The sequence below is a fragment of the Boleophthalmus pectinirostris genome, unplaced genomic scaffold, assembly GCF_026225935.1.
Source record: "Boleophthalmus pectinirostris isolate CB_2022bp ecotype Guang Dong unplaced genomic scaffold, ASM2622593v1 HiC_scaffold_2, whole genome shotgun sequence".
NCBI classification, from domain to species: Eukaryota; Metazoa; Chordata; class Actinopteri; order Gobiiformes; family Gobiidae; genus Boleophthalmus; species Boleophthalmus pectinirostris.
In genome coordinates, this window is record NW_026571152.1 from 32,927,337 (window position 1) to 32,946,493 (window position 19,157).

At 38.6% G+C, this 19,157-nt stretch overlaps 1 protein-coding gene across 1 annotated transcript in view; it reads right to left on the reverse strand.

Moving 5' to 3' along the window:
* b4galnt4a (beta-1,4-N-acetyl-galactosaminyl transferase 4a) overlaps positions 1-19,157 on the reverse strand; it is a 336,936-nt gene that overhangs the window by 122,046 nt on the left and 195,733 nt on the right. Inside the window, 1 exon segment of the mRNA XM_055155299.1 lies at positions 4,629-4,696. Coding sequence (XP_055011274.1) covers positions 4,629-4,696 — 68 coding nt within the window.

A 19,157-nucleotide genomic window follows, 5' to 3' on the forward strand; every position in this document is an offset into this window, starting at 1 on the left:
CCAGAAAAGTTGCGCAGTGCCTCTTTAAGCATTTCCTGCTAAAATACCACAGCTACAGCAACTGGTGTGAAGCCAAATCAAAGCAGTGAATAATGCAGCTTTTTTTTTATCACAACGTTTCATCATAATAAGAGTTAATAGACCTCACGGTGCAATAATATTCTCCTCTGCGTAGCTCGTTTTCCGTTTCAATTTATCCCAGCTGCATTTCAAATATATAAAGTTAAACAGGTGAGAATAAAAATAAATTTAATTGATGAAATAATGCATGGCTAATAGAACAGGGAAATGCCCGCTTTTGCACTTACAGTATGTGTCAAATTGTTAAAGTGAAACCATCCATCACAGTTACAAGGAAGTGGATTTTAATTGACAAAATTTGCATATTTATGTTCTTTATTGCTTAGATACACAAAATTACAAAATTCATCCTGTTAAACAACCACGCGGAAAGGTCAGCTAATATTTCCCCCTGACTATACAAGTGCAAGCCGTGTAGCGTTTTTAGCTTCACTTATTTTCTGATAAACTTGCAATTTGAGTCCAATTTTACACAAAATTGACTCCGGTGAGGTTTAAGCCACGTTAGAATGATGTTACCTCCTCAAAAACATACCTCGTGTTTGGTTTCATTCATCTTGGGATGTCATGAAGTATAGGGGTTGAACGATTTTTCGATTCGATTGCGATTTTTCTGGCACATATTGCGATTTCGATTTCATCCACGATTTTTTTCATATCAAGTTTCAGTGCACATGAACATTTGCAAACATCACAGAGACTTACATCATACCAGAGTCCTGCACCGATGATTTGACACTGGACCGTAAAGCCCAGTTTACGCAGACAATAAGGGCTGTGATTGGTCCTCTCTACCACCGCTCTACAGACATTTCCTGTACTCTGCTTTCCTTTCTTTCAATATACATTAAATAATACTGTGTTAATGCAGCTTTGGTCGCAACTGTGTACATTTGACAGAAACGAAACTTAAAACCACATGGCTAATTTGAATAAACTATAAGCGTTGGCTCCTAGTGCGCTGAGGCGGTCATCTTCTGTTGGACTAAAGGACACAACGGGTTCTTTGTGTAACAAGAGGGATGTGCTGCTGATGATGAGTCTGGACTGTACTTCTGTCGTGGAAACGGAAATGATTCATGTTAAACTTTACACGAACACCAAGTTTAAATCCTAGCCTCCTAGTGTTGTGGCGGTGAATTAGTTCGTGGTGTAAAGACCTCGACGCAAATCCATAAATCAAAAACGACGGCGACAAGGCGACGCCGGCAGTGTGCGCTGAGTCGACGCAGAACTAAACTTTGTCCATAAATTGGTCTTTAGGAGCACTGCAAAAACCGTGGCTTTGACGCCCCCAAAATCGTGTTGTCTGAGATCGCGATTTTCGGTCCAAAGTGATAGATCATTCAGCCCTACATAAAGTGGTAGTTTTCAAGTTCACAGCGCCTTTTACCCTTAGTTGTTTTCAGTTTGAGAGACTAACTCCATCTAAATATACAGGATTTGAGTGTTAAACGTGTGAATGAAACAAAGCACAACTCCTGGTATGTTTTTGATGAGGAAACATTATAACATAGGTTAAAAAAAATCAGAATATGGGCTCTTTAATCACAATAACCATGCATACGTATCTGCTTTCTCATTTTTTTGGTCTTCTGTTCAGGCTGAAAATAAAACTTTAAAATGTATTCTTCTCAGACTATTCCCTTGTCTCATGTTTCTACTTCCTTGCTCATTGTCATCTCTCTGTTTTGCCTCGAGTCTGACTTCCTGTGGAGAAAGCCAGGCTCAATTAATCCCACGCACAGATAAACACCAACAGGTCTTGGCCCGCGTTCACTCCCCACTCACTGTGTGGTGCTGTCTGCTCATAACAGAATAATAATACTGATAATAAAGGCTGCACACATTTATACTTCATGTGATATACCGCAAAATGGGTAAAAAACTTTCAGCATATAGTCGTAACAGAAGAAAGAAGGCAAACATGAGATGCATTGTGTCACTTCTCTGGTGAAGGGTTCATCAAATTATTTACTCTAAGGAAGTGTTATTATTTTGTCTGGAATGTTTCACAGAATGGTATTAAGCCTTTCTATCTTTATGGAGACCAAAACAGAAAGTTACAGGTCAGATCTGTGGAGAGACGACCTCGCTCACAGTCAGAATGTCTGTTTTTCTTGGAATTCGCAATAAAACCACCTGTAGTTGAATAAATGTAAAGTAGAGCTGTTTAACGTTAGGGTGACCATATTTGCGTTTGTCAAACCAGGACATCGTACGGAGGGTGGGAAGTGGGGCCTTGTCATCGACACTGAGCTACTGGCAAAGCTTTTTAATGTTTTTCGGTGTCCTTGGTGAGCTTTGAGGTCTCTGGCCCCCCCACTGGACACTGAAATATGTGCCTCCTTTGTACACTGTGCACATGGCCTCACACTTGTCTCGACCAAGGAAAGCAGGGAATTTCTTGTACAAGTCAACGTTAAATGCGCGTTTGTGCTTCGGCATGTTGCAGGCTGACCGACTGTTTGTTTCTGCTCGCTCCTTCTGAGTGCACAGAGAGCTAAGAGAGACGCTCAGTTTAATGGCCCAATGAAAGATTATGAAAACCCGGATATTTGCATCACTTTATTAAAAAAAAAAAAAAAAAAAAAAAAAAAAAACCCGGACGGCCAGAACAGGATGTGAAAAATTGACATGTCTGGGGAAAAACAGACATTTGGTCATCCTATTTAATGCCCTACTGTGGAACATTCCAGGCAGAGCAATGACATCGCCATAGAAACAAGCATGCGGCAGACCCTCCACCAGAAAAGTTACACAATGCAGCGTTATTTTGAATTGTGCACTTGAATGGAGTTTTCTTTTTTATATAACATTATTATTATTATTATTATTATTATTATTATTATTATTATTATTATTAACATTATAATATTATTATTACATGATTATTCAGACTTAGTTTTGTATTCACCAATTCCTTGAAGTGTTTGTGATCTTTTAAAAAAATAGTTTATTTTTAATTAATCAACGCGCAGTGATATCCGTGTGGATTATGTTTTTTTTTTAATGTTTTTTATTTATGTATTTTTTTTTCTCAGAAAGCTCTTTGCAATTAAAGGAAAAGGTTGAGTGTAGATAATCTCTTCATTTTAGACGCCTGCTGTTTGTCCCATTTTAGACTTAACCAAGACCTTTTCACTTCATAACTGGAAATGTCTGGTGAAACTTAAAGGTGTGCTGCGCAACTTTTCTGGTGGAGTGTCCACTATCTACTTGTGTCCATGGAGATGTTACTGCTTTGCCTGGAATGTTCCAAGGTATGACTTTAAACATTTAAATCTAGCATTTATTCTATTATTATTCTATTATATTATTTCTATGGCTCAAAAATACAATCACTTAGTCAATAGGGGGGGACTCTCCACAGATCTGAACTGTAATGTCGCGTAGTGCTGTAACCTGCTCATCTCCCTCGTTATAGGTAGGTTTAATCTGTACTGTGGAACATTCAAGGCAAAGCAATAACATTTCCATGGAGACATCAGGTGGCGTACCCTCCTCGAGAAATGTTACGTAGTGCACCTTTAAAGCTCCCATTTGTGTCAGAAATTGTTATATTTGTACACAACAACCATTCTCATAAATCTCTGATCCTTTCTAAAACATTATTGAAATCCATCCATTATTTTTGGAAAAGTTTGTAAGACGACTCCTGCAAAACTGTCTCCTTCTTGACAAAAAAACATCTCCTAATCCTTCGTGTAATCCTGTGTTAGAAGGTAACAAAGTACAAAAGTAAAAGTACAACACTGAAGTACATTTTAGGTATCTGTACTTAAAGGTGCATGTGTAACTTTTCTTCATGGAGATGTTATTGCTTTGTCTGCAATGTTTCAAATCTTTCTCTCTTCATGGAGACCAAACCAAGGCAAGTTACAGGTCAGATCTGTGGAGAAGCAGCTTCGTTCACAGTCAAATTGTCTGTTTTTCTTGGTATTTTTGAGCGATAAAACCATCTGTAATTAAATAATCGTAAAGCAATGACATATCCACAGAAATAAGCAGGTTACGGATCTCCCGAAAAGTTACACAGTGCACCTTTAAGTAAACTTTACAGTGGACGCTTTTTACTTTTGCTTTGCTACATTTGAGAACGTGTATCTGTATTTTCCACTCCGTCACATTTTAGATCTGGACTGAAAAGTAAAAAGTACTTTTATTTATGGTGTGAGTCCTGCTGAAATGGCTGAGACTTTATTTTTTAGTTTTAGTTTTAAGAGTTTCTGTCCCAACTTTGAGCAAACCAAATACACAAAAACACAAAAATGTCTAGAAAAAATAACCAATCAATTGAATCACTTAAAATCAGCTAAATTCTTTTTCAAAATCACAACATTTCATCCTTTAAATATTCTAAAAATCTCTGCAAAATCTTTTCTTCTACTTTTAAACAGCGACTTTAATACTTTCACGTGAGTAACTTTTCACCTTATATCTGTGCTTTTACATAAGCAACAAAACTGAGTACTTCATCCACCACTGGGTTAATAAAATCACCATGGTTACATTCAATCAAAAGAAAAGAATAAACTGGTACTTACTGCACAGATTTGGACGACTGAGATCTGAACTTGTTGAACTCGCCGGGAGCGGTCCACTCTGTGCCCAGCTGCAAAACACAGAAGAATACAATTAACCTTTTGCAATGTAATAATCTTTCACAAATTAATCAACCGTAATAGAGATGGACTGGAAAATCATGAAATAAAGAGAAAAAAGTCTGACAGGAGGCAAGTTCTGACGTAGACTCAGATTTAAAGTTGCACTGTGTAACATTTTTAGAGGAGAGATGTTATTGCTTTATCTAGAATGTTCCACAGTATAAATTAAACCTTTCTATCACAAGAGACTTCCACACTACGCTACATTACAGTTCAGATCTGTGGAGAGTCACCCCTATTCATAGAACAATAGACCCATATCCTAGGTGAAAATGTTTAATGTCATATCATGGAACATTCCAGGCAAAACAATAACATCTCCATGGAGACAAGCAGGTTTCTCACTAGAAACGCTGCACAGTGGACTTTTAAATAAACTTTATTGATCCACAAGGGAAATGATTTGGACACAGTAGCGCACACGTTACAATATACAGTATTAAATAACACCGAAAAAAATATAAATGGTAACAATAAATTCTATAAAAATAGCAGGAGGCTCAGTGGTGTCGTGGGGATTTTTTTAAGATGGGGTAAGCGATTCATGAAGGCATCGATGTGATTAACCCGCCCACCTGTTTTTTTCCTCAAAATGATGCTGAAACATGTTATTAACATTAACGCCGTTCATAATCACCGAGGTCTAAACCAGTACTGGACCAGAACTAAACCAGGACTAAACCAAGACTGAACCATGACTAAATCAGGTCTGAACCAGGTCTAAACCAGGTCTAGACGATGATTAAACCAGGATTAAACCAGATTTAAACCTGGACTAAACTTGGTCTAAACCAGGTCTAAACCAGAACTGATCCCAGGACTGAATCAGGAGGACTAAACAAGGACTGAACAAGGCCTAAACCAGGCCTAAACTAGGACTGAACCAGGACTAAACCAGGTCTAAACCAGGTCTAAACTAGGAATAAACCAGGACTAAACCAGGACTACACTGGGACTACACCAGGTCTAAATCAGGAATAAACCAGGACTAAACCTGGCCTAATCTTGATTTGAGAGAGCAAAAGAGAGAACCCTGAGACCGTGAAGCAGGGTGTCCGCAAAGCGCGATCGGGCGTCGGCTGCGCTTAGTCCCGTTGGGTGCAGAGTTTTGTGCCGGTCCTTTCTTCTGCGGTTGCCTGAAAGGCTATGTGGGTGCACCTCCGTCCGGGCCTGTCCCGACACTCAGTCCTGGTTTAGTCCTGATTTAGACCTGTTTTAGACCTGGTTTAGTCCTGGTTTAGCTCTGGTTCAGTCCTGGGATCAGTCCTGGTCACCTCGTGTCTCAGGTCACTATGGAACAGTACTGCAGATATCATGAGCCTGTGCAGGTTGTTTTCACCAATAGCTCTGGTTTGACATTTAAATTGTAGCCGTTTTATATTTATTATTTTTTATATCTCACGTCGGGAGAAGTGGGTGGTCAGCGTACCCCTGCGTACCATGCCCACTACACTCTTGAAGAACTATATAGAACTATAGTAATACAAATACATCTCAGTTATATACAAGAGAAACAGTGTAAAGATGAAATAACGATTGACAGGACATAGGTTTATCTGTCACATAAGGGTGAGCGGTTGTACAGTTGTATGGTTCTTCTGATGGCCAAACAAACAAACACTAAAGGCGACAAGCTGAAATAAACGAGAAAGACTAATTCTCTGCCAATTTGGGGTCTTAGAACATGGTTTATAGAGACCCCTGAGGTTGGTGCTCCAGGCCGTGGTCAAATCGGTGCCCATTCATTTGCACAGCACGCCAGCAGGACTAATTAGAGCCCCCGCTGCTTTGGCGAGCTCAGAGAGAGAACAGGGCGAGGATCACAGTGGGCATGCCCGCAATTGTTTATGCTGGCCACACTTGAGGGCTTTAAATCAGTTGGACACTCGGTGAGGCCTGATGGCGAGACACGACAGCTCTTCCTGCTGGTAAGAATCACTGATCTTCGCTCTGGGTATAAGGACTGTTTGGACACATAAAAAAAAACCAAAAAACTGAACAACATTTAAGTGAAGAGTCATGTGTTTTGTTTGTAGTGTGGAGAAAGGAAGAAGATTCACATCTAATCAGACAATTTTAGGGAAGCATCAGATATGAATGATATAGAAATGATAAATGATGAAAAAATTAAAATAAAATAAAAAAAGTTGTGTACAGAAGTGGACTAAACCAGAACTGAACCAAAACTACATCAGGACTAAACCAGTAAACCAGGACGGAATCACGACTGAAACAGGACTAAACCAGGACTAAACCATAATTAAACCAGGACTAAACCAGGTCTAAACCAGGTCTAAGCCAGGAATACACAGGACTAAACCGGGACTAATCTTGGACTTGTGAGTGAGAGAGAGAACAACAAAATGATCATCTGAGATTTTTTTTCCAAGTTTTTACATTTGGCTTGGGTAAAAGGGGGTTAAGGTGTAGTTCTAAAAATCAGTGCTATAACGACCACAAAAATATTAAACCATTGTCTGGGTACAATTTCAAACTGAACCACACAAATAATTTATTACAAATCAAGTCAAAATCTCATCTCGCTCTCCAGGACCCAATCTTGTGCTTCGTCTCGTGGGAATTCTCGCTCCATCCCAAGACAATTGCATTATGTATTACCACATTAAATGGTAAATGGTCACATTTTTATCTTGGGCTTTTCCACCTTCAAGGCGCTCAAAGCTCTTCACGTCAAGAAACCACTTACCCATTCACACACACACATATATATATCAGTGTAGCAGGCACTAGAGGTGAGGTGAAGTGCCTTGCCCAAGGACTCGACGACAGTATTCATCTTCACCGTCAATGCGCCGACCTGTGTGTAAGTGGATCTGACTGCTCTCTACTGGTCAAAAGTTTTAGAACACTACACTTTTTTTTTCATTTTTTTACTGTTTACTATTGACCAAAACGTATTCTAAACTTTTGATTCATGAAAGTTTCCACCTTTGGCAGATATAACAGCTGAACACACTCGTGGCTTCTTCTTTTTACAATAGAAATCAAATATTCTTCAGAAAGTTCTTCCCAAGTCTGTTGCAGAAGTTCCCATAAATGTGTGGCACTTGTAGGTTGCTTGGCTCTTCTGTTCAGTTCATCTTGTTCTTTTTTCCTGAGGTAGTTTTGGCAGAGCTTGGACTTGTGTTTTGTTATCTTTTATCTTTTTTTTCAATCTCTGGATGTTCAGTTCTTACACCTTTGCACCATTTCAAGCTCTTCATTGGACTTGCATGACTTGAACTGCAACAACTAACTGGAAAAACGAGGGTGTTCTAAAACTTTTGACCGGTAGTGTATGTCAAGAGCAGGATTCGAACCGCCAGCTTCTGGATCAGTGGACACTCTACCACATGATCTATTATCGCCTTCTCTAAAGCCCTGAATATTTTGATTTAAATCTGTAATCTTCTAACAGATAGCTGCACTATTTTCAAGCTTTAAAGCCAAACAAAATAAAATCGATACAGCTATAAAACTAGAAACTGTACAATGCACTACAGCCACTTTTACAAAACCAGAAATTGTCAAACATTTACAATGTTCTTTTACTATTTTCACAAAAAGTGGGTCAATATCCAACTTTAAAGGTCTTATATTACGCAAAATGAACTGTTGTGAGCTATAATCCATATTGTAATTATTTTACCTCTTCAAAAACAAACCGAAACTGGTATTTTGTTTTATTCACCCATGTTTGAGTAACCTTTTATTATTAGTCTGTCTACATTTCCAAAGCCCAAAATGCTCACGAAGTTGTAATTTTACCTTTAGTTCAGCAGAGATTGATCATTCCAGAGATGAAATTATCCAAATGATTCTAGTGAAAGTGTGTGGAGTTTAAAAACACAGTGGAGCACTTCCTGTATTACCACATGACATCACAGCCTAAATATGGAGTATGTTTTGATGAGGAAACATAAAGAAAAGATCAGAAAAAAGCGTAATATTACAAGTACCACGATACACTATAAACTAGAAAGCACTGCAGCTACTTTTACAAACTAGGAATTGATTTAAAACGCTTTTATTTTTTTACTATTTTCTCACAAACACCTTTAAGTAGCACTACACCGGTGGAACAAGTATGAATGTGTTTTGGCACCAAGTCACTAAGGGAAGAAACCCCAAAGCGAGCAGACCCGAGGCAGCATCAGAGGCAGCTGTGAGCACAAAGACCTGCACTGTGCCCTCACCTCACACAGTACATTTCCACTCCCTGAATTAACATTTGCTTTCTCAAAACATGCAAACACAAACATCCTAATGTCACTTACTGGCACCAAAAACTAGCACGATCTTGTTCACGTTGCAGTTTCACATTGAGTAAAGACGAAACTGCATGTGCAAAAAGCCAGTGGTTTAGTGGAAATCAGATAAACAGTTTCTTTTGAATACGCACATGTCGACAAAATCAGTGAGGTTTTACCGTTTAATTGCGCTTTGGGTCACATAACAGTTCACGCTCTGTTAAAAATCTATGAAATTTCAAGGTGCATTGTGTAACTTTTCTGGCAGAGTGTCCGTCAAAAAGAACTTTATTCTCTGGATTTTAACACCATGTGAGTTGTGGGATCCTCTGTTACTTACTTACTTTACTTTACTTACTTATTTATTGTTTTTATTTATTTATTTATTGTTTTTATTTATTTATAGTTTTTATCTATTTTATGTTTTTAGTACAGCTTTTTTGTACTGCTTTTATTATTTTTGATCATTGATTTTATTATTACTATTTTTTTACTCACTTGCTTAATTACTTTACTTACTTATTGTTTTTATTTATTTTTTTATTGTTTTTATCTATTTAATTTTTTTAGTACAGCTTTTTAGTACTGATCTTATTATTTTTGATCATTGATTTTATTTTTTATTTTTTTTACTCACTTACTTGCTTTACTTGCTTACTTTACTTACTTATTTGTTTTTTTATTTATTTATTTAATGTTTTTATCTATTTTATTTTTTTAGTACTGCTTTTTTGTATTGATTTTATTATTTTTGATCTGATCATTGATTTTATTATTAGTATTTTATTTATTGATTCTTTTAGTTTACTCTTGGTTGTAATATAATTCTTCAGATTTCTTATTTTATTTATTTTATTTTTTTTTTTTTGCATTGCTATGTAAAGCACTTTGAAACTGTCTTGTTTACAAAATGTGCTACACAAATAAAGTTGGATTGGATTGGCAATGCTTTTCTCCATGGGGATGTTATTGCTTTGTCTGGAATGTTTGACAGTATAGCATTAAACCTGACCAAATTACAGGTCAGATCCGTGGAGGAGCGACCCCATTTACAGTCAGAATGGAAACAAGTTGGTGATCGACCCTCAACCAAAAAGTTACTTACTTATCTTTAAAAATGTTGATGCTTTGTTCAATTAATCTACTTATGTGCACCATCATTGTGATATATATAGATGCATTAGCACAATCATCAAAAGGAAAAACAGTGGAATACATCTGAAAGCATTAGTACAAGGCCGATTTAAAATAATGAAAAGTGGAGAGTAAATAGCTACTTAGCGTTTTACAAAGTTGAAAACACAAGAAGAAAACATTATGTGTCTACAGAACAAGATTAGACAAAATTAATTTTCTAAACATAGTAAAAAGCGTATTTACTGATTAAGCTCGCAAAACATGGTTATTATTTTGTCTTCAGTTTCTAAGACTTTAAGGACAGAACTTTTTGAGTGCTCAGCTGCAGACTCAGTGTTTAATCCAAACAAACTAGGCAACGTAAATGTTAAGAAGAACAAAAGAATAAACCAGAAACTGAATTTAAACTTTTCAATCAGAGCTATCTCGACATCAACAATCTGAACAAATCTGAACAAATCGCTGCACATTAGTCACCGCCACAGACTGTGTAAAGAAGACGTCACCCATAGAGTTCGGCTCCAGTCAAATGAAGCTCATCGAGGCTTGCAGCTATAGATGTGAATTTGGAGCCAAGTTACATATTTGCAAATCCGAGCACGAGTATCATAACAACCAAAGAGGCAATCTGGAGCGGGGCTGTTGAAGGTAACGCCTCTTTCCTGCCTGTACCACTTGTTTGGCAGAGAGCGAGCGCTTAACAACTCTGTCAATCACCAACAGGAGCACCCTCAGGTAAAAAATGCTCCTGATTTGTCTGTTAATTCTTCTTCATATCTTGATTTACGGACAAAATAGTGAAATAAAAATGCTGAGATCATGTAGCGACTAGGGATGCAACGATATCCAAATCTCTCGGTACGATATTATCACGATATGCTTCTCAAGGGACGATATTTATTGCGATATTTTGGAGAGGCAAATTGAATTTTGCTTTTAAAATACCTTGACAAGATTTTGGTGTGAATTATTACGGTCATAATCCCCAGAATTCAAGTAAAAAACATATTTCTTCATGTTGTCTGCGCTGAAATGAATCATGGGATATGTAGTTCCTGATCTTTATTAGGTGTTGCTACTATTAAACAAGGCATTCAAGCAAAGGAATTTGTGATTCGATATATTATTTTGAGACTTTTAATGATACGATATCACAATATTTTGGTTATTGTTACATCCCTAGAAGCGACCATCTGAAAAAAAGTTGAATATCACGAAAAACTTATGATATGGGTTTGCCTTTCTGAAAGGAGTAACAAAATATACTGAACTTTTTTGCAATATTCTAATCTTTTGATATGGTCTGTAGAGTGGGTTAATACAAACATTTTAACACCAAAATGATGAACCTGACAGAGAGACGGGTATCAGCGCCAGAGTCGATGAAGCTGGAAGCGCACCCATGCACATTCAGTCTCTGGTCAGCACACAAACATGCATTTATCCAGCGTCATTAGGTGAATAATACTGATGAAACAGCAATCGATCGCTCTGAAATATGTACAAAAATATTCTCAGAGACACTAATTTATCTAGAATGAACGGCTGCCATGTTGTCCCTTCTCACATGATTAATCAGCGGCCTAAGAACAAAGCACAGAACACCTGCAGGAGAGAGACGGGAGGCGGAGGGAGAGACGAGACGAGGGGGGAAGGACTCGCGATGTGCAGTGAAACAACCAAATAGAATACGACGTTTACACACAGAGACAGGCAGATGCGATGACTTCCACAGAAATCTGAGTCATCGCTCAAATGAAGATCTCCTCACAGCGGGCACGAGGTACATCACAAACGCAGGAAGAGTGAGTAATTGTGTCGTGTGGCTGTGGCACAGTGGTGAGGCCGGGTGGGTTTCTGTTTTATACTTTGCATCAGTGCTTACGATAGATACATGGCTCTTGGTGCTGGTACCTGAGCTATACATTTGCAATACGTCATCCCTAATAAATAGCTGGAATCATAAAATAGATTATTAATATTCATAAATCATACTCATGTGGGCAAAGTTAAGCAGGGCTGGGTCTGTGGCGTCATGGTTCATGTTTTGGAGTCGTTGTTTTTGCTTATTTTGGAGTACTTTATTCCTTTAGTGTTGTGTGCCCTTGGTGTTTTAGTTTGACATTTGTCTTGTCTGTTCCTAGTTTTGAGTTTTGCTTCCTGTCTGTTGATTGTTTGCCGCGCCATAATGTGTTACAGCTGTATCTGACGTCACAAAAGCACGTGACCTGTCATTTATGCCGCCGCATTGTTGGAAAATCGCTCACAAAATTTACCCGACCAATTCACTCATAGCCAAATTTAAGGAAATCCAAACATATTGCACCTTTTGCCACAGCGAAGAAGAATCCATCCCCCACCTCTTTTATCACAGGAAATACTCAAAGGAACTATGGTTAATTTAGAAACACTTATTCAAGAAAAAACAAGTGTCAGAATTCATCTGGACTGCTCAAGTATATTAACCCATTTCCATCATAAACAATATAAAATTAAATATTTAGTAAACCTCTTCATTCTGTTTGGGAAATTTCACATCCGTAAGTCCAAATTCTCCAATTCCAGACCCCTGTTCAAAATCCTTACACTAGACATCCAAAACTACCTTCAAACACTGGAAACCATTTTTAATATTAAATCTAGTAAAACCCTTACAATTATAGAAGAATTAGGATTTTATTTTTAGCCACTTCCTCAGTTTCTTGTATTAATTGATTGATTGACTGATTGATTTTTTATTTATTTATTTATTTTTTGTTTGTATGTAAGAAAAAAAAAAAAAGGAAAAAAATATACCACCATATTGGAGGTCAAACTAACTATCTGGTCCAACGGCACTGGACCAATGTGACATAAACACGTACGCGACGTGACTTCTTGGACAGAGTAAACGGAAACATTACGGGGAAGCGTATTTTTTCCAGGTTTCAGATTTTTGCGTTTTTAAGCCCCAAAAACGCTGTTACCGATGGGGCAGATTGGCAGCCTCACTTCTATCAGTTTGCCCCAGGGCACCTGTGGCTACAATAGTGATGTATCACCACTTGGTATGTGTAAATGAATAATGCACCAAATTGTAAAGAGACATGGAGCATCTGGAAAAGCACTATATAAGAGTACTAAATATACATGTATTTGTGTGAGTGTTTACTCTACTCTGGTCTACGCTGGTTTTCTTCAAATAAAAGGACTTCATGCTCTGTACTGATGATCATGTGTGTCAATATTTAGGCTACGTTTATATAATGACGGTCTGAACAGAAAACCCAAAAGTGGTGTCATGTCTTCACTTTTTGTTCTGCGTTTAGACGAACATTTTTGGGAGGAAATCTGCGTGTATACGGTGACACAAAAGTGTGTGGAATTCCACTGGGTATGCATGTACTGAAACAATGTATCCCCGGGTTTAACTACCTCAAATTTAAGACTTTTTTAAGACCACTTAAATAAAAATTAAGACCAAAATTGCACCCATTACGTGGGCGAAAAACACCAGATCCAATTTTAATAATGACCAACCAACTACGGTACTAAACCTACACTTCCCCATGATCCATCCAGCATCTTCCTCCACTCTACTGATCGTTTACTCATTGCCACCGGCGCCAGAAACCAAAGTATTGTTTGCGGATACTCCAAATTAGACGTTCATTCACATTCGCGTTGTTGTTGGTTTTTTTCCTCCCTCTGTTTAACTTTGCACTGCAGCCCAGTTGAGTATACAAAAAAAAAAAAAAAATAGGCTAATGAAATTTAAGACCTTTGTGAAAGAAATAAGAATTGGACAACACAATTTAAGACTTTTTAAGACTTTTTAGACCTCGCGGCTACCCTGTGAAAGCAACAAGGACATCTTTGGACATACGGAAGTTTTCACGCCAGGCATTTTCATCAGCTAGTCCTCCCATAGTCCCACCATCGACTGGTATTCCCCAGTCTCGTCCATATCCGTCTGGCATTGTAGCATTTCTTTAAGTTTGATGCTTTTCTTTACACATTTTCTGTGTTTCTTTCATCTTTTTCTATTTTTCCTACTATTTCTCACTCTCTCTTTACTTCTGGGGCAAATTAAAAGGTCACATGACTCAGGAAAGTAAATATTTCTATAAATAAACTATATGAAAAGTAATAAAAGTGGTGTTCTGACTCATCTTAATATTTGAACAAGAGTAATAATAACTTTCTGACTTATTACCATGAAACAAATATACACAGTGACACAGAGACTAATCACTTTTTTGCATTATCTTATTCCACATACCAAAATAATTACATCATTCTACTCATTATATCATAACTGTAGCTTTCTCTTTTTTTTTTTTGTTTTTTTGTTCTTTGTTTCACAGCAGTGCCCTTTAACAGTACCCGCATGACAAAGGCTGGGCATCATGTTACTTTTAAATATGAATGCGGATGGTTGCATGTGGTCATGGTTGGGCAGTGGGTGCAGACTGGCAGGCGCAATAAGTTCCTGAGACACTTTAAAAACAACAATACACGGGAGTAGTGACAGAGAATAGAAATAGAAACATTGTTTATCGCTGTAATAAACTGGAGAGAGATGCATAATGGCTGTGATTGCTGCAGCAGTGGCAGATGTCAGAGCCGCTTTAAACAACAGTCTTGGTTTTGTTTATGGAGCTCAGGTGAATGATTTATCAGACTGTTAGCATCAGATGAGTTTAGAAGTGAAGCTGCTTTCCACACTGAGCAACTTTTGAATGATTATGAGCACCGCTATCAGCCGTCATACTTGCTTATTAATACCATTTACTCACGCTAGTACACTCATTCATCTGGTCGCACGTGAACCTGCAGTTTCTACACAGTGGTAAACTCCGTAATCCATCACCCAGTCCTCACGTCTCCTTTCATTTCTGTCAAAGTGACGTTAGCATCGCGGCTAACACAGCTGTTGGGATGCTGAGAATCAAATGTTCTTCTGCTCCAATAACGGAACAGGAGCGGAATGAAAGCAGGCCGCTGCAGAGGACGGGCCTCAAGCAGGGTGGTAAATGTCTGGGCGTCTTGGTGGCAAAAGCATTTTCCTCACAGTGTGTGCCTGTTAATGTTCACAGTGCAACATGCAAAAATGTGTGGAGAATGGGCTCAGAAAATAATGTGGTCTCCTGTAGATTTAATTCTGCTGTGGTTTTTACACACAGTTTCTTATGTGTAGTTAGTTTAAGTTTGCCTTATTGTGCTTAAGTTTATGTTTATGCTGAAGGGGATAGTCTGGAATTTTGGACATAGGACCTTATTTCCTAGTGAGCCAGAGTGTTGGAGATGTATGGAGACACTTTTTTAAATATTCCATCCAGTCCTTGTATTTGCAGAGGTCGCTGGTGCTAGGCTAGTGCATGTCAATGGCCATAGTTATCCTGACACTAAAAACAGTCTTACCCACTCCACAAAACACCCAAAGCAAAACGATTATAACGTCAGGCTTAAATATCTTGGGCATATTATCAGTGCGGACATGGCAGATGATGATGATATGTACAGACAGTGTAGGACGCTCTATGCTCAGGCAAATACTCTTATGTGTACTGTATTTTCCGGGCTATTAGGCACTCATTAAATGGTCTATTTTTGAACTTTTTTCACAAATAACCTGCACTGGACTTAAAACAAAACACAACAGCTGGATGGGTCAGTGGGACTTTGTTTGGCGCGTTCACGGTGACTCTGGGTTTTGTTCAGTTGTGGCGTGTAGGGAGGGTGCTGTCTGGGACCGCTGGATTTTTGGCTTGTTCGCAGTGACTCAGTTGTTCAGTTGTGGCTAAGAGTGGCACATTGCACTTGCTTTTTCGGTTCGTTCCTTCGTTCCATTCCTCATCGGCATGTAGTGATAAGTGTGGCTGTGGGTGTTTTTCGCTGCGTGGTCGCTGTCTGCTCCGTGTGTTTGCGTGCGCTGCAGGTGCGGCTTTGTAGTTTACTGAAGTTGTGCTGGGACACTCAAGTGGTTTCGTGTATGGTGTGCTCTGGATTGTGGGGCGCGCGGTCGTTTTTTGATGGGATTGGAGGCTTAAGAGCACGTCTAATAGCCCGGAAAATACGGTAAGTTTAGTTCTTGTACAAATGATGTTATTGTTTAAATCATATTGTTCACCGTCGTACACAGCCCTCCTCTGGATTAATTACAAAAAAGCCAGTTTGCAAACACTGCAGGAGGCCTACAGTGATGCTTTGTGGGTGCTTTTGAGGAGGTCACGATGGACGAGTGCGGCTGAGATGTTTGTTATTGCATGAGTGAACACTCTGCAAGCTGCACTAAGAATTTTAATGTACAGTTTTATTTGCAGGCTGAACAAATCGGACAATGAAATAATAATGTTATTCACAAATATGAGATTCAGTGCAATATGTGGAGACACTGGTGTGGTTGTCTTTTAAAAACATAAATGTTTGTTGTTTTGTAATGTCACTGTACTTGTCGATTTTAAAAATGTATCATGAGTCCGGAATAAAGATGATGATGATATTGATGTAATTGTCTGTGTCGATAGAATAATTTTAGAAGTAAAACCAACCTTGCATTTGAAGGATTTATGTCTGAGCAGCAGCAGCGAGTTGTACTTCTGGATAAATAGCTTGGCAGTGGCGGACTGATATATGAAAAAATAGTCCCTCAACATGTGACGATTCATGCGATGCAAGGTTAGTTTTATTTCAAACATTATTTTATCAACACAGACATTTACATGGACAGCCTGGTGTAATAATATATTTGCTTCGGGTGTTTTGTGGAGTGGGTAAGACTGTTTTTAGTGTCAGGATAACTATGGCCATTGACATGCACTAGCCTAGCACCAGCGACCTCTGCAAATACAAGGACTGGATGGAATATTTAAAAAAGTGTCTCCACACGTCTCCAACACTCTGGCTCACTAGGAAATGAGGCCTTATGTTCAAGTTCCAGACTGTCCCCTTAAATACCAAAATAGCAAAACACTACACTAAATTTGGTGATACAGTATGGCATTAACGATGTATCTTGCATTTATTCATGTACATTCTGGCAGCTTCATTTGCTTGTCTCCATAGAGAAGAGAAAGTCAACACCATATTGCGGAACATTACAGGCAAAGTGTTAACATCTGCATGATGATGTAGCAAAACAAACAAAATCAACAACAGGGAAACAATTTAAAATGGGTTTACATTAACAAAGCACAATTTAGATAATTATAGGATATACAGATTCTGAAATGTACTCAACTCTTGTGTTGGTTACACACAAGTTTCTAATGTAGTTTAAGTTTACACACCTTAATGTGCATTTTCTGATTTATTTTATGTTGTTTCCTCATAAAAAATATATATATTTGAGTTGTGTTTTGCTTCATTCACACATGTTTAACACACAATCCCTGCATATTTAGGCTGAGTTCTGCCATATTGCGGAACATTACAGTCAAAGCGATACCATCTGCCTGATAGTTGTTGCAAAACAAACAAAATCAGCAATGGGGAAACTGTTTTAAACGGGTCTACATTAACAAAGCACAAATGGCATATACAAACTCTGAACTGTTCCCAACTGTACACGGTGACGCTTTATTACGGGGGTAGTCGACTAAAGAAACTCTTGGTCGACCAAAGACGTGCTCCTTAAAGGCAAAAGTTCTCCAATTAGGATCTCAAAATTAAACTCTAGTCAACGCCATCTGCAGAAGTGAAAGACTAAATGATCCAGTCACCCCCTCTGGCTAACTCGCTCCATGCTTTCTCATTTCAGCTGTGGTCCATAAAGAATCCTAATCATGGTTTTAACTTACAGAGCTCTAAACAGACAGGCCCCAGTACATCAGCGCCCCTACACCTCAGGCCACACCCTCTGGTCCTCAGGTCAGGGCCTCTAGATGGTCCCAGAGATCTGCTTTAAACACAGGGACCTGTCCTTTCAGCCTGTGACTCCACCGACTCCTTTAAAAAGCAACTCAAGACACTGTTACTTAGAGAAGCTTTTGGTTGGGTTTGTAATCTCTTTTTACATCTCATCCATGTTTAATGCACTTTGTAAAGCACTTGTAAAGATACTTACTAATAAACAATTCTTTTCCATTTCACATTTGAACCTGTCAGTCCATAACACAGCTCAAATTCCTGCTTGTGCAGACAAATTTATTCTGTCCCCTCTTCGCAAATGTAGCTTCATCTTTTAACATTTTAACATGATGTATTTTACTTCTTCTTTTTATATTCTGTATTTTGAAATGTTTCACAGCGACCTTGAGTCTTGAAACGCACCTCAAATAAAATTATTGTCATTGTTAATAAAGTAATTACTTGACTATGAAATAGGGAAAATTGTCACAAGATTGAGCACACATAGAAAAAATTATCTTGTGAAAGTTAATTTTTTTGAGCGCGCACAGTCCTAAAAAGCAGAGCTACAGTGACAGCAGAAATATTAAATAAAGTAAATCAAAAACGGTGAGGCTAAATCTGGGAGCTGAATTGCATAATGTATTTATTATAGCTTACTGTATTTTCTGGGCTATTAGACGCGCTCTTAAGCCTCCAACCCCATCAAAAAATGACAGCGCGCCCCACAAACCAGAGCGCCCTATACACGAATCCAGTCGGGTGTCCCAGCACGACTTCAGTAAACTACAAAGCCGCACCACCCGCAGCGCACGCAAACACACACGGAGCAGACAGCGACCGCGCAGCAAAACACACCCACAGCCACACTCCTCACTCCACGCCGACAAGGAATGGAACGGAGGAACGAACCAAAAAAGCGAGTCCAAGGTGCCTTTCTGAGCCACAACTGAACAACTGAGTCACTGCGAACACGCCGACAATCCAGCGGTCCCAGACACACCCTCCCTACACGCCACAACTGAACAAAGCCCAGAGTCACCGTGAACACGACAAACAAAGTCCCACTGACCCATCCAACTGTTGTGTTTCATTTAAAGTCCAGTGCCGTTTATTTGTGAAAAAAGTTCGAAAATAGACCATTTAATGACAGTGCGCCTAATAGCCCGGAAAATACGGTAAATAATGTCAA